The 14958-nt window shown below is 43.4% G+C and overlaps 2 protein-coding genes across 2 annotated transcripts; both read right to left on the bottom strand.

Annotated features, from left to right (window-relative positions):
• Nucleotides 1–3841: 3841 nt before the first annotated feature.
• On the bottom strand, nucleotides 3842–9110 carry LOC108627579 (defective transmitter release). Its single transcript, XM_026815771.1, has 12 exons — nucleotides 8904–9110; nucleotides 8711–8802; nucleotides 8271–8492; nucleotides 8066–8208; nucleotides 7675–7838; nucleotides 7488–7573; nucleotides 7159–7286; nucleotides 6828–7031; nucleotides 6501–6699; nucleotides 4981–6387; nucleotides 4390–4895; nucleotides 3842–4311 (listed from the first exon to the last, which is right to left on the bottom strand). Exons 1-12 carry the CDS (start codon nucleotides 9038–9040, stop codon nucleotides 4012–4014), a joined length of 3588 nt encoding a protein of 1195 aa, XP_026671572.1. The 5' UTR covers nucleotides 9041–9110; the 3' UTR covers nucleotides 3842–4011.
• LOC113464686 (putative methyltransferase PMT27) lies at nucleotides 9066–10790 on the bottom strand. The gene is made up of 3 exons (XM_026815877.1): nucleotides 10577–10790; nucleotides 9190–10492; nucleotides 9066–9088 (listed from the first exon to the last, which is right to left on the bottom strand). The coding sequence occupies exons 1-3, from the start codon at nucleotides 10691–10693 to the stop codon at nucleotides 9066–9068; spliced, it is 1443 nt and encodes a 480-aa protein (XP_026671678.1). The 5' UTR covers nucleotides 10694–10790.
• Between the last annotated feature and the right edge of the window lie 4168 nt (nucleotides 10791–14958).

The raw sequence follows: 14958 nt of genomic DNA, 5'->3' as shown, positions 1-14958 counted from the left end.
ATTATCGACGGCTAGATTAGCTCTTAATTTAATATCACTCTTCGTGAACGTTTTTCACGAGGCAGGAAGACCGGCGGTCGATGTATTTTTATGCCTTTAGAAGTGTGAGAAAATAATGCTCCATGTTCACCGCATCCTTTCAAAGAAAATCGTAGATTTTTCTTACGGACTTGACGCACAGGATTCTTGTTCTTGTAACGCGTTTCGTGCGTGTCCCTGTCGATGATCGTTCTCGGATCATCGTTAAACGCTATGAGAAACGATATAAAAATGCTGGAGGACAGGACAACGTTGCAAGAAGCTTCTTAAACGGCAGAATCCAAGACCACTGTCAGGGTGAAACAAGAGCCAGAAGAACATTCCGGAGAAATGCGTTCACGTGTGAAATAATCGTCGAAGTTTAAAAGAACGTACGACATAGTACGTTCATTCAGGAACTGCAGTTAAGGAATATTGCCTGATGAATGTTTCTCGTATACTTAGGTATCGCCATAGCTATGTCTGTATACCGCCTCGTCCTTTTTTTATTTCATTACATGTTCAAGAGAATCGTGCGTAGGAGAGGAATACACAAGGAGACAGTATCCTGTTCTACGTGAACCGACCAAAACGCATACTCGGGGCAAAGTTTGCTCGAATTCTATGCGAGACTGAAATCATCAGTGATCCGCTGCATCCCTCTCTGCATTGTCACTCGCCGTGGCCGATGCGTACACGCGAGGTGTCCCTGAGTCACGAGAATGTGAATGGACAAATACGTGAAACGTGTGTTCGATGGATCGGTCGCAGATTTTCCCAAGGAGAATGTGCACGAGCTTGCACTTCTCGAGAGGTGGAGAAACAGAGGATCTTCGCTTCGAACCAGCGATGAGAACCTCTCGTATACAGAGCGGCACCTCTCGACGCGTGGAAGAGGACGTCGTCGTCAAATTTAATATTTGAACGATCTTTTGCTATCTGAGAATCTCGTTCGTCAGACTTTTTCCCCATCGACGTTTTCGGAAACGACGTGTCGAGATCAACTATTGACGGATCGATGAAGCCAGAAAGCACATTCTATTAGTCAGATCCATTTCTATTGATACTGTTGCGCATAGTCTTACATTGTTTATCTTAAGATTTTAACACTGTTTACAAGGTAACGTTTTTCATAATAATTGTTCTCGTATCCCTTTTTGTAGTCACTCTACGACGAGTACACTTTGTACGACATGATTCCGTTCGAGAACCCTCGCGAACATAGCGAATACTTTGCTTCGGTTTCCGACGCGAAGAAACTACGAGCGAATAGCCAAAGAGATATGAAAATAGCAAATATGAAACGAGGGTAAAGAGCACAAGGGACGATTGAATTTTTTATCTTTTTCGCGTATCAGTTCCTTCGCACGATGCAACGTCGGTTTACCGCCGAGACCCTTCACAAGTTTCCTTTCTCTCTTTCACGAGATCTTTCGACGCTTGGATTCCACCGATCAGAACGATGATAATATTCGATCGGGAGTACATGTCCTCTCGCGAATCTGAAGATTCTAGTTTTCATCTGAGAAAGTTCTCTCCGTTCAAGGGGAAACGACGTGAATTTTACTTTTCCCGACATCTGTTTATCGATGAACGATCGAATTTGCAGTCACATCGATCCACCCCCTATACTTCAATGCTTTCTTTACGGTCCAGCGATACACGGTTTCAATTTTCCTGTGCTACTTTCCACGGTCTCTTCAAATCGTTTTTAAATCTAGTTCGAAACAAAATGGTCTGTTTCCTTTGATTTATGGTAAATTGTAAATATACCTACTTGCCGTTTTTACGATTGACGCGTACGTCTTTACATATCTTCAGGAAGCATTTATACTTTGATAGCATCGTTCTTTGGAACGTTTCGTTGAATGTTTCGTACGCGGTTCACGCGGGAAACACTAACGCACGATGACAATCCTCCTTATGAGAAACAAAAATTAAAAAAAAAGAGAATGGAAAGAAGAAGTGACGGTTGTAGTACAAAGACGTTTCACAGGAGAACTACGCGAGAGGAGCTCTTGGCTGGGTGAAGAAAAGAATACACGCTTGAATTATCTTTTGCACAGTGGAAGCGCGGGCCGAGGCGGATGTAAAACTCGTCTAAAAATAGGGATCAAGAATACGCGAGAAATTAACGAGAATCGACATTATTTTTCTCGAATTAGAAAATATAAAGAAGACTGATAACAAGCTCGAACGCGAGGAGTTCGAAATTTTCTCATTACCAGCCGATTCTTCGTTTGTTCTCGACGTGATTGCAAGTTCGATTGGAATTGAAACGCGTTTCCGACGGGCCAGCCGCGACAGCTCATCGTACTTACGTTTTCGTTCAGTCGTGCTTTTCCGATTTTGGCCGCACTTGAATATAAAATAAAGGATGGACGAGAGAGGATCGCCCATTTCCTCTCACGAAGTCGCCGTTTTTCAATCGCCAAAGTAGAAGAGACGAAAAAAGGCGAGCAATATTCAAAGGGATGGAAGGAGAAGGGCTCGAAGCGGCGAGCTTTCCGATAAGCTTTTTTCTCAATAACCCGATGGAACTCTTTGACGCTAAAGGGAAGTGCATAGATGTTAAGATACTCTCTGTACGTAACCGTAAAACTATAAACGTGTAAGAGCTATCGTGTATTAAACAATTAATTAATACTGCGATGGAGAAGTAACAATAAACAACAATACATATAACAGTGCGATAGTAAACGACGACAAACCCAAAGAAATTCATAGGCGTCGACGATGTGACTAGGAAGGGCCGAGCGACGGTCCCGGAACGACGGTTCACCTGCCGAAACTCATTTCCGCCGGGATAGACTCTGGTTACAGAAAGTATCAATACGTTCCCTAGTTCCAATTCTGTTCCTTAATTTCCCGATATTTCGACTTTATTAATCAGTATACTAAAACAAACACGGAGTGTCGATACTTTTCGTAATTATTCTCCGTTTCCCGGATCGTCGACGACGCCTTCCTCGACGCTCGGTGTATAGTTAAGAAGAAATAACTTGCGATTAAGGAGCAACCGAATTGCTTGCGTGCGTGACAGCGTGAACGAAACGATAATTCTATAATACGATTACTAATTACGTGTGCGTACGTTCGGTTTCGCGTGTGAACGTGAGAAAAGAGCAACCGTATGCGAGTGAGACGAATGATTGTCGCTCGAGAGTCAGACAAGAGAAATCGTGGATATTTATAAATCTATTAAGTATTGTCATGTATCTGTACGTTTCTTTACTTCCTGCAAAGCGCCGGATAACAGTAAGGTAGTTTAAGAGCACGTGGAAATAAAACGTAAGAAATAAGAAAAAACAGACGAGATGCCATTGCATAGCGTGTGTTACGAGATTAAACGAACGGAAAGGGAAATGGTCGAATCGAGACGTAAATGGGAAACAAAACTGTTAAACGAAAACGATGAAGAGTGGATGAAATGCTTCGCGTCACGGAAAATGGACAATTTCATCACGATTATCATCCTATATAAACGTATAAAAAAAAGTATCGTGAGCTTTTTGCCAAGCTTTTGCGAGGGCGCGGGACGTTCGTGCCAAGCGTCCTGGCGTTCTCGAGAAACGACGAAAACGTAAGAACGTCGGAAACTAATTGTTTCATTTGTAAGCAGCCGTTTGCCATTATACATAATTACAGATTAATTATTCTTACTATTAATTACGGTTCACCGGATCACCGTCATCATCGTTATTATTATTATATAATTGATGTGAGTGTGGAAAAAAAATAAAGTGTACGTAGTAGAATATCTCGTCTGGATTTGCCATTTATCATTTGGATCACTCTTTTCGTGAGTATTTCTTCTCTATCGCGCAACCTCGATTCAAGTATTCGCCTGATGTGAACTCCTTTGAATCGATTTATTTGAATAAAGGGAGATAATACAATGGTACAACTAAATTAAAACGATCTACGATAGTTATATAATAAATAAATGTTTTTTAGACTTTTTCTTTTTTCAAATATTAACATCTCCGTTTTTTATTCTGCAGTTTCAGTATTATCTCGTTGGGCCACTTGCATTTCTATACTTTTCAGGATTCTCTCAGCAGTTTCTCTCTTTGTATCGAGGGTTTGATCATCTTGGACGCTGGCACACGGAGGTAATAATGAATTCGCATCATCTGTTTCTAGAATAGTTTTCTCCGCATTATCTTCCGTTATCAACTCTTCATTTTTCTTCTCCATAATTTCCGATGAATCTGCCGCATCGTCGTTGGTCTCTTGTGGAGACTCTTCTTTTAATAAGTTCATGAAAAATCTCCGACTGTCACCCGGCGACTGAAAACGATATTAACGAAGTTAATAAAAAATGAAATGTATAGCTTGTACGTTAAAATAAAAATTAATTCCAATTACTATCGGTTGTTGCTGACTGCTATTAGCAGAAGATTGTTCGAGCAGCGATTTTCCTTTGGCCATTGCTTCCCTGGAAATTTTCATCAGTTTATCAGCCGACTTTTTAGCCCTTTCCCTCTGCTCGTCGCTTTTCGGAGCGTTTATGCTCTTCAATATTTTGTCTCTCAAAGCTGCGTCCATTTCGATGGAGTCTTCAGCGGCAGCAAGTGGTTCCTCCAGTTCTTCCACGTTCTCTACTTCCGTTGAATCGGCTGAAATTATTTCGATTAATGGACTTGTTTGTGCCCCCTTCGATTGTTTCGTCTCCCTTGGTGACGGAACGTCCCGTTCTTCTTTCTCGAGAGCCACTTTACTCTTCATGAAATCTGGCTCGATCAAAAGTCTCTTTTTGCTGTCCATCCGCTGCAAACGATCGCAAAATTCCTGATACAAATTCGCAGAGGCTTTGTGCAGAGAGTCCTCGTCGATTTTCGATTCTTCCAAGAGTCGTGCAATCGACACGACATCTAAAATAGTATTACGATACGTCGTAATTATATTTGACTAATATTTCTCAATCAAAATTAGGATACATTATATTTCAATACTCACCTGATTCAGGTCTTGTAGCGATTTCCTGATTTTTTACGTTTTGAATATCCAATTTTCCCTCTATTTGTGATGCAGGTTTCTTTTCTGAATCTTCCGGGGTTCGGAAAAGTAAGTTGGAAGTCAGGTTTAAAGCTGAAGAAGTCAGGAAATCCTCCTTCGTGTTCCACGTGCATTTGTCATTCCTATTCGTTATCAAGTTTTCAATGCACTTATCGATTAAAGGCGATTCTTTCTTAACGAACTTCCTCGCCTCTCTCAACATATGTCGTCTACATTTTTCAGCCACTTGACTAGTAGTCTTCGGGCCTTGCATATTTTTCTCGTCGTCCAGTTCTTCGATCAAATGCGATTTTTTACTAACTACATCCATGCATTCATAGTCTCTCGTTCTCTTATGCAATTTCGGAGCATCCTTACTGCCGTTTTGTAAATCGACACTTTTCGAAGCATCGGAAGTATCTTCATCAGTTTTTTCTTTTAAATCTGATTCTTCATTGATCTCCGCTGGTTTCTCATAATTATCAATTACAGTTTTTACAGATTCGTCTGACTCATCATCGGTAGAGTTAATAGGATTTGCGTCCAAGATTTCTATACGAACCGCTTCCTTTTTAACAATTTCTTGATCATTATTCAATTTCGAGTAAGCAGTAGCATTATCAGAAGTGACGTCGTTACTACTGGAAAATCTAAGTGTCTCCTCGACTTCATCTACTTCCTCTATGGCTACTAATTCATGGGAAGCTGTGGATTTTAAGGCTTTCTCGGGTTTCATGTCAGTTCTACTTCTGAGATTTATCTCGTTAAAGAAGGAATTGAAAACGCCCATAGATCTCTTCTCGTCCTTTTCAGTGGACTGACAAAACATAGAAGTGTCTTCACTTTCAGGAGAATCATTCACGTCTTTCAATAAAATTTTAGGACACGTTTTCAAATTTAACAAATCATAAACATTCTGCGACGACGTTTCCCTTTTCTCTTCGTCTTTCTTCGGTACATTCTTCTCCGCAACTTTTTTTATGTTCCGTGATCGAGCCTCTTCTCTCTTTTTCAAGATCTCTCTCACCTTTAATTTTCGCTCCCTGGTATTCCACCATTTCTTATCGTTCTCTTTTTCCTTCGATATCAGCCTCTCGCTTCGTTCGTCAAACTCGATTTCTTTCTCACCCCAGAATCCCTTCACGTCACCGTTCTTAAACACGATTTTGTTGTCCTCCACAAATTTGTCCATGGTCACGCAGAAGTCCTTCATATCCTCTCTGATGGTGCTCAGCTTACTGCTCAGGGGGTGTGGGTCACCTTTTTCGTCGGCATCATCGGTATCCTCTTCCTTCTTGTTTTCATTCGAGTCACGATTCAAAAGATCGCAAGAAACGGACGTGCTCTTGAACGTTGCCTGCTCTTTAACTGAAACGAGAAAGTGATAATTGTTTTCCGTTAATTTAAGAGAAACATTTTGCGACTCGAGCAAAGCGTTTCTTGTCGTATCCGGATTGATCATCCGCTCGTCTCTGGCTTACGGCGCGGTGGGGTAATTTCGGTCTCGTTGCTCGTCTCCAGGACGAGTTCCTCGTAATGGGCCAGATTTCTTCCCAGAGCACTTGGTGGATCACTGACGCTCGTCCGCTCGTCCAAAATCTTCGCATCGGCTGCCTCGTATTCTTTCGTCTCTTCTATCTCCTCGATTAAAAGCCTTTTAGATCCCTCGTTCGATGGAATCTATGAACAAATAAATTATGTACGCATAGTAATTGGAGCAGGAAACTTGTTGTCGATTTAAAGAAAGAAGAAATGTGATAATTCGATGTTTCTTAATTACGACGAGGGAGCGAGAAGTAGAGAAGTACCTCGATTTTCCAGGGTAACAATATTTCCTTGGCAACCTCGCCTTTTCTTCCTTCCTCCGCCACTGGCCTCCTTCCGTCAATTTTCTCGATTTCTTTTTGCGCCGTTCCACCGTTCTCCACCTCTTCGTCCTCGTAATCGGACGCGGAGGAGCTGTTGCCGGAGGACGAGCTGCTGTCCGACTTTTTCTTCTCCTCCAGGTCGAGCTTTGAACGTCCCAACAGGCATGAGCGGGGTTTCGCGTGATGAATGATCAAATAGTGGATGGGACCGATGGGTGATATTATTCGAAGCACGAATTCTGTACCAGACCTTGACAAAACTAGTTCTTACCAGCTCGTTGCTCGCGCAGACAAGCGTGCTCGTGGCCGCTTCTTCGTCCTTCTTCGTCTTCTTCTTATCCTCAGCCTCCTTTTCGGACGTCCCGACCGGTTTGCACAGCTTCCTTTTGTTTATCAGGGCTTTCGAGGGCGGGCATCCACGAGTAAACAGACGGCCATGGATAACAGATTAGATCAATTCGCGGTTCTCGAGATGAGAAAGAATTGTTATAGACGAACAAAATTTGGCAATCAATTCTTTTTTTGCGATCAGGAGACGAAATCATAATTTACGGTTTACTATCGATATTTAATGGGAATTGTAAAAATACTGATTTTTACCTTGCACGCTGTCGTTAATTTTCTTCTGCTCTGCCTCGATCCAACGTCTCCTCTCGGCTGCTTCTTCTTGGGGCCCCCCTCGCATCCTGCCTTCGCGACAGTGCCATTAGCGTGAACATATTATATAAACAGCGCTATCATCTCGCGATTTAACTCGCTCGGATCATCAAAATAAGCCATGACTTACCAAGCTTCGGCACAGGCACGGTCTCTCGGGAACACCGGCCTGTCGTCCAGATACTTGAGATTTATACATTTCAGGATCATAGTTTTACGATAGAGTCTAATCGTCTTCAAGACTGGATTGCCCATCAGCGATACCACACGCAAGTTTTTCATGTCCCCCAGAATCTACAACGTTCACCGTCCATTTTCGACTCGGATCACACAAATGGAACAGACTCGGATGAGTTCTTTCTTCTGATCTCGTCCGACTCGTTCTCAGGCACGAAAAAAAGGAAAAGGGAAAACGGTGTGCGCGACCACTTTCGTAAAACATTGAATTACATCACCGACGGTAGCAACCGTGGTCGAAGCAATGCCAGAGGCGCGCGATTAAGGAAACATAACGGACTCACATTAACGACTTGGTCGGTGTCTATCCTGTTGTGAGAAATATCCAGTACCGCGAGGTTGTCCAGCAATCGGAGATGGTCGATGTCAGCGGTACCTTGTAAGTAGTTGTGCGACAGGTTTAGGCTATTCAGGAACTTCAGGCCATCTGAAAGCGGAGGCACGTCAAGGTCAAGGTCATCAAGGATAACCGGCGTCGACTCGAGTCACCGAGATTCTCGATCCTCCGTATAGTGTTGTGAGAGAGGTTCAGAGTGTCGAGCTTCGCCAGGTAATCGAGGTTCTCGATTTTGCTGATCAAATTGTTGTGCAAATAGAGACACTTGAGCTCCGCTTGGTTCTCCAGGTTCGCGATCTCCCTTATACCGTTGTTCTCCAGCCACAAACACTTCAGACCTGTGTACCTCTGCAGGTTCTCGATGAAAGAGAAACCTGAAAAACGAAACCTTTCTCTATCCGATGAAGTTCATTTTTTTATTTGTTCTACGTCTCGGTTTCTCTCCAAGCTTTTCGTCGAAAAGTTTGCTATGAAAACGATGCGGGAAATGCATTTTCTTTAGCAGCGTTTTTATTGCAAATTTGTAACAGTTCGTGTGTACAATGGAGAAACGTGAAGCGAAATCGCGGTGCCGTCTCCGTGTGAAATTAACCTTTGTAATGGAGATAGAGTACGTCGTTCAAGTGTGGGGTTTGGTAGAGTTTGTTCAGCTTGCAGTGCTTCTTCAGGAATTCCTCGGTCATTCTGAAATCGGATACCGTTTACTTTAACAAACATGAAATTACTGCACCGCAGCGACGTCGTCGTAAGTGCGCTGATAGACTGCGTCGCGCACGAAGCTGTACCTGGTACCGTGTTTCTTCTCGTCGAAATTGTAGACCTTGCCCGGAATGAACGCTCTCTCTGTCTCTTTTCGAAATTCCAGCCAAAAGAGGGAATCCTCCGTGTCGGCGATGATGTCTTGGACGATCCCACTGACCATCTCCGACGATTTCGCGTCGTTAGCTTCAGACTTCTTCTTGAGACTCTCCTGAACAATTTTTTCATTTTTCATCGATTTCGCTTCTTCGTCTTCCCATTCCGTGTTCTCCCTTGGGATCACTTGCAGGCATTCTAGAAGCGATTCCACGCGACATTTCTCTTCTTCCAAGTCTCTCTGATTGTTCTTCGACTTAAAATTCTCAGCTATTTGATCCTTCGTCAGAGGCATTTCAATATTTTCTTTTTCTCTCGTCTCATCCAGACTTTCGTCGGATTCGCTATTGTAGGCGTTGTCGCCGGGCTTCGCTTCGAATTCGACGAGCTTCTCGATCCGATTAAATTCCGCTGATAAATCCTTCAAAGCTTCGTTCTTCCTGTCCTCTATCTTCGCTTTCCCTTCGGCGATTCGTTTCAGCTTTTCCTGAACTTCCTCCTCGCTCTTCGGGTAATCCGGTTCTGTGATTTCCGCTAATCTTTCTAAATATTCCTCCGGAGAACCTAACTCGATGCATCTCGACTCTTTCTCCTCGTTGCTCTTCAATGAACTTTCATTCCCGGTTTCCTCTTGCTCTTCTATCTCATTTATTCTTACGTCGCCCTTTTCGAGAGGTTCTTCAACGATTTCTTCCAGCGTCACGGTATTCGCTTTGCTGTTTGAAAATATCAGATTCGGTCGTTCCAAAGTAGCCTCGAACTTCGGTTCTTTAATGCTGTCCCTAAACCTGAAGTAAGCGGAGATGTTCACGTTGGGAGACGAATAAACCAAATGCCCTTCTTCGTCTTCTTCTGAATCCGTCGAGAACTCGAGATCCTCCGACTCCCTGCGCTCCAGCGTGGACTCTTCGACCTCGTCGCAACTGATGACGACGGAATCAACGATCCGATTCGAGCCGTCGTTCTCGCGACACTCATTTCTATCAGTATCGGCCACGGCTTCGTCGTCAGCGTTCGCCACGGCCGAGACCACGCTTTCGTCCTGTTGACCGAGATCCATCTCGATCATGGATACCTTTCCGGAGAGCGGAGGAAGGACGCCGTCCTCGGACGTTCCATCGAAATCATCGAGCTTCCTCTCGCAAGCTTCCTCGAGCTGGCAGTAAGAATTCGCGCAACAGCTGTCGTTCTCATCCTGTGTCAGCGTCTCGCCCTCCTCAGCGTCGTCGAAGATCAACGTGTCGTCCAAATCGCTGTCGCTGTCCTTCTCGGCTTTGGTCGAGTTGTAGTAAGACAGATTTTCACAACTCACGTCGAAGATCGTGTTGCAGTCGACGTACGACAGCCAGTTGGAATCATCCTCGTTATCGATTTCCGGTATCGACTCCGGCACAGACTTGATCGTCGACGATCGCTGATCTAAGGAGCATTCGGCATGCGGTTCCGCTTCCGCCCTGGTAAAAATGTCCGGCAACGAGCTGGTCAAAACTTGCAGATCCACCGACGACTCTTTCGGGATCTTTGAAAAATAGTAAACGAAGTCGTGATCTCTGTCTTACTTTACGAGCTTGCCAATTTTCAAAGTGAATGAGAGAATCCTAACCGATTTTTTAATCTCAGTTTCCGATAAGTAGGCACTACTTGCCACGGTGTCGAGTCTATCTTCGGCCGAAAGTTTGTTCTCCACGAGCGTGGACTGAAAATCGCAATTCTCCTGCATGTTACCGTCCCGTCTTCCCAAACTTAGCAACGCGCACAAATAAGGAAGTTTGATTCTGAAGCTAAATCCACAGTTTATTAAGAATTTACGGAATCGTATCTCGACATGACCCCTTGAAAATACGAGAAACTCGTTTCAACAACACTTGTTGCCTAGGAACTTGCGCTTGGTCGATACATCTTCGCTGTTTCCCACGCAATTTCAGAGCCCCGCGTTCTGTTCGAACTTCACGGAAAAAGAGTAACAGAAGTCGTCGCATCAGAAGAATTCTTGGCCACGGAAGGATTGCCATAATTTTTTAGAATCTCGGCTGGTATCTATTCGCCATCTCGGTCTTTGTTTCCGTTTTTGCGTCTGGGTGTCCCTCCGGTGGCACTTGTTTTTCCAACTCGGTCCCGACGATGATGATTCGAGGACGAATGCTATCAACATAATTCAGCGGAAAAGGCGCAACGATTCGCAAACATCGTCGCGACGAATCGGGGATCGATGAAGAGCCTTAGTTGCAACGCTTTCAGCGAGCCGACCCGCATCCTCTTTTCTCCCTCAAGGCGATATCCGGTCGTCTACTCACCGAGGCGCGTCGTTCTGTGCCGCTACCCACTCTGTTTTCAACAATTTCGCTTTTCATCTACCTGCGTTCTTTTCGATATTTTAAAACAGGTTCGAGCGAAATGAAAACAAGCGGACAAAATTGTTATTTATGTATTCATTCGGAGGATGCAACGCAGGTTGTTAAGATGGAATTAAATTCCATAATGACTGCACTGGTTCATATAAGGTTTGCATTCCATCATTACAAATAGTCAAAAAATTAGAGAATCGCATTAGTGCGTCATATTCAAGGAGATACGATTTGACTTGATTCTGCTCAGTCGCGTCTCCCTGTTTTTCCTCGTCGCTATTGCGGAAATTAGATACACGATCGACGTTAGACGGCATGCAATCGAACCAGTGACATCTATTCGGTGCACCATGCCAAACAGCACTCATCACATGAAAAGGCAATGAATGCCGCGAATTAGATTAAATTCAGCCGTGAGTCTGATGCGACATTACAGACGTTTAAAAGAGGAGATCGTGTAAGCCAGCAAAATGACTAGAAAATGATTTCGATCATTGTTAATGACGGTGATAATATTTCTTGAACGGTTAACATCTGCTGACACAGAAAGTCGAGAAGGTACAAGGAAATTACACGTGTGTTTGACGTCGTGTAACAGGAGAACTTCTCGTTTTAGCGATAGAAACATGAGCGACATCGACCATTACGTGTAACGAAACCACGCGACGCCTCGGTTTCCGTTATCCGAAGGATAGAAATCGCAATTGTCTCATTGACTTGAGGTAAAAACTATCGAGCATCCAATGAGCGATGAGAGCAATTTCGAGTCGTCTCTCAGCTTTCATGAGTTCGGTGACCATGACCTCGACGATTGAGCGTCTCGCGCTTCTCCTAAACCTAAGCTCCCGATCGTGCATTTGATCGTGCGAAGGATCACCGAGCTGGGATGATTAGAAATAACGGGGATGATCCATGGTGACACATGCGAAGCGGCTGTTGAATTATTAAAAGAGCAGAAAAAACAGAGAACTAAGAGGATTAAAAGACTAGAGAGAGATTAGAATTTCAAGAGCCGGAGCGATAAAAATATTCAACCGTGGTTAAATTTACTTTTCGATCGATATCGACCCGACCTTGATTTCGAAGATCGTTCGAACGTTCTCTCGATTTCCGTCTGTCAGGTGATTGAGAATTTGCCGACAGCGTAGCAACAGGAAATGCCGAGGAACATACGCGGTAGCCTGATAAGAATTGATCACTCTGTTCGATTTTTAGCTCGTACATGATATTCGACATAAAATCGAAGGTAAGATCATTTTTGAAAATCAGGCAAGGAGGAAAAAAGCAATGATTTCGTAAATGAATATCGATCTTTATAAAGGATTTGAAATTTGAGTCTATAGAAAATGTGGACGCACGATCTCTTCAAATCGAAATTCGACCAAAAACTATTCATGGCCGATCAAACGTATTCAAATTCTATTCCTCTTCTACGATGGTGATCCTTAATTCTCAAGGAGAAGTTGGTCACCCACTGCTATTTTGCTTTTCAAAAAAAAAAGAAGCCACGGATAGAGAAGATGACAATGGCGAGAGGAAGGAAAGGGAAGTTGTCAATTACATAATGCATTTGGATTCGTGGCTGATCGATTGACCGTCTCCAATGTCCGTTCCCTAGCTACACGAAACGTGAATCTTGGTGTGCGTGATGAGCGGAGCGATCCTCGAGGTCATGGTCACGCCGCGTCTCGCAGACTTCGAATTTAGCCGCTGTCAGAAGGCGTTAACTCTTTTTCATCCGAACACTTGATACTGCCTTTGAATTTATTCGTACCAACGATCGTCGTAACGAGGATATTTTGAAACGATGCCTAGTCGATCGATTACACAGCTTAATTTCACATCAGCTGATTAAGCACTCGCGTAATTGTTGTTATGATTAAATATTATTTGTATTAATTCCAAGGCTCGGTTTTTGGTTTTGCAACGAGAAATGAAGCAATTCCAGCGTGGCATGCACGAGGTTGCTCCAGCAAAGGGAGTCGTTCGTTCCCTTTCGCCTGGATCTTATGCAACCGCAGTTTCACGTTAGACACGGATAAGGTGGAAAAGATCGGAGCCATCCACGTGTTTCGTAGACAACTATATCGACGATTCGTCGCGCGGTATGTACACGCTAGAAGCAGCATGACGAAAAACCCAATTAGCAAGTATAATCGGACATCAGCTGACCTATGACAACGTAACCCTGTCATCATACTAAGGGCATGGCGCAATTTTGGTATAAAATTATCGCCCGTGTCCCGTGGACGCACGCGTCGCGTCGGATCAGCAAGTATAATCAACTATCAGCCGACCTATGACAACGTGTCATCCGAAAAATTCGTCTATTTATGTACTTTGTAGGCCAAGGGAAGCTTCCTCTGTCGAAACGTGTACCTGAAAACTTTCAGAGGACCGACAAATTTTGCTCGTAATCGAATTAACCGTTGCGACAGAATGAGATTCATTCGACGTTGACATTAAACATTTATTTATCGCGTTGTTTATTAATCATAAACAACAGGATTTTAGCATTGGCGTGAAGCAATAGACATAGTAGGATTATACGCGTATATTACAGGTGGATTGCAGATTTTTATAAAATAAAACGTTTGTCGTGTGAATATACATTTTTATCTTACATAGAATTTTTTAATAAATGCATAAAATCCGCGGTCTAAATTTGAAAAGCCCGTTAGAAAATACATAAATAATTGATATGAAACGTGGGAAAAGAGAAGGGCAGGTTGCAACACGAGACTTCCGATACGTTTATTGTTTTATAGATTTTCACCGATTCCACTGTGATGTAGGCAACCATAAATTGCATCGGCTGCGAGCTTTCCATAAATTTGAATAACATTTTCACTTCCTGCGCTACCGCGTGGACGGACCCCCACCAATCTCGGTTGCTACGTACAAATGTGAGCAACGATAAGCTCGTCGCGGTGACCTCGCCCTTAGAAGGAAGGATTCTGCATTCTATTCACCCGAATCCGGCATACTATTATCATTCCCGTATCTATTGTTCGTTCCACAGCTACTTCTTACCCCTTTTTTTCCCACTTGGACTCTGTTATTCTCATTTGTCAAATTTTCTGGCGTTTTAACGAGCAACCTAGAATGCATTTTCCTTCCCAATTTCCTCCCCTTTCGTCCCTTGTAAAAAACGACCGAATTTTTATCACCTCGATCCTACATTTGCCAAATTTTTAAATGTCTGTTAATAAAAAAGTAGCAAAAGTGCGTTAGATTGCATTTTTTCCTCTTTCTTTTCGTAAAACGATATCATCGGAACACGTCTTGCAACCTGATAGTACTTTCCATGGTTCCTGGTAAGGCGAATTTGGAAAGTTGTAGCGTTCGCAGAAATCATACGGAAACGGTCATAAATTCTGGTTTTCGAAATACCGTTTCGCATTCTAATCGATGTCCTGACAAAAATTCTTCTACGACGCATCGACCGGGCAGATTTGCAAGTCGATCATCGAGAAAAATCTGCGAACACGTGGATCACCTCTCCTCCTTCCCCTCCACGCCCTCTCGAATTGCTTCTCGTTCATTCATGCGATGTTTGAAACGATAGAGTCGAGTAATTAAATCTGTTAAGGATGTATTGGCTATACAGTCAATCCCAAAAGTTTATGTACCTTAGAAA

Source organism: Ceratina calcarata, unplaced genomic scaffold (assembly GCF_001652005.2).
Source record: "Ceratina calcarata isolate Rehan_Ccalc_2016 unplaced genomic scaffold, ASM165200v1 scaffold48.2, whole genome shotgun sequence".
NCBI lineage: Eukaryota > Metazoa > Arthropoda > Insecta > Hymenoptera > Apidae > Ceratina > Ceratina calcarata.
The sequence above is the reverse complement of the archived record's forward strand: the minus strand, read 5'-3'. Positions and strand labels throughout refer to the sequence as shown.

Excerpts from the sequence above, each read along its gene's own strand:
- LOC108627579 (XM_026815771.1), bottom strand. The coding sequence starts at position 9,040 with ATGGTCAGTGGGATCGTCCAAGACATCATCGCCGACACGGAGGATTCC. Across the intron at positions 8,493-8,710 it reads ACTCTATCTCCATTACAAAG|GTTTCTCTTTCATCGAGAAC; the intron begins GTTAATTTCACA and ends TTCGTTTTTCAG. Across the intron at positions 7,287-7,487 it reads AATTAACGACAGCGTGCAAG|CCCTGATAAACAAAAGGAAG; the intron begins GTAAAAATCAGT and ends CGCCCTCGAAAG.
- LOC113464686 (XM_026815877.1), bottom strand. The coding sequence starts at position 10,693 with ATGCAGGAGAATTGCGATTTTCAGTCCACGCTCGTGGAGAACAAACTT. Across the intron at positions 10,493-10,576 it reads AAACTGAGATTAAAAAATCG|ATCCCGAAAGAGTCGTCGGT; the intron begins GTTAGGATTCTC and ends TATTTTTCAAAG. Across the intron at positions 9,089-9,189 it reads CTTGGAAGAAGAGAAATGTC|GAGAGTCTCAAGAAGAAGTC; the intron begins GCGTGGAATCGC and ends AAAATTGTTCAG.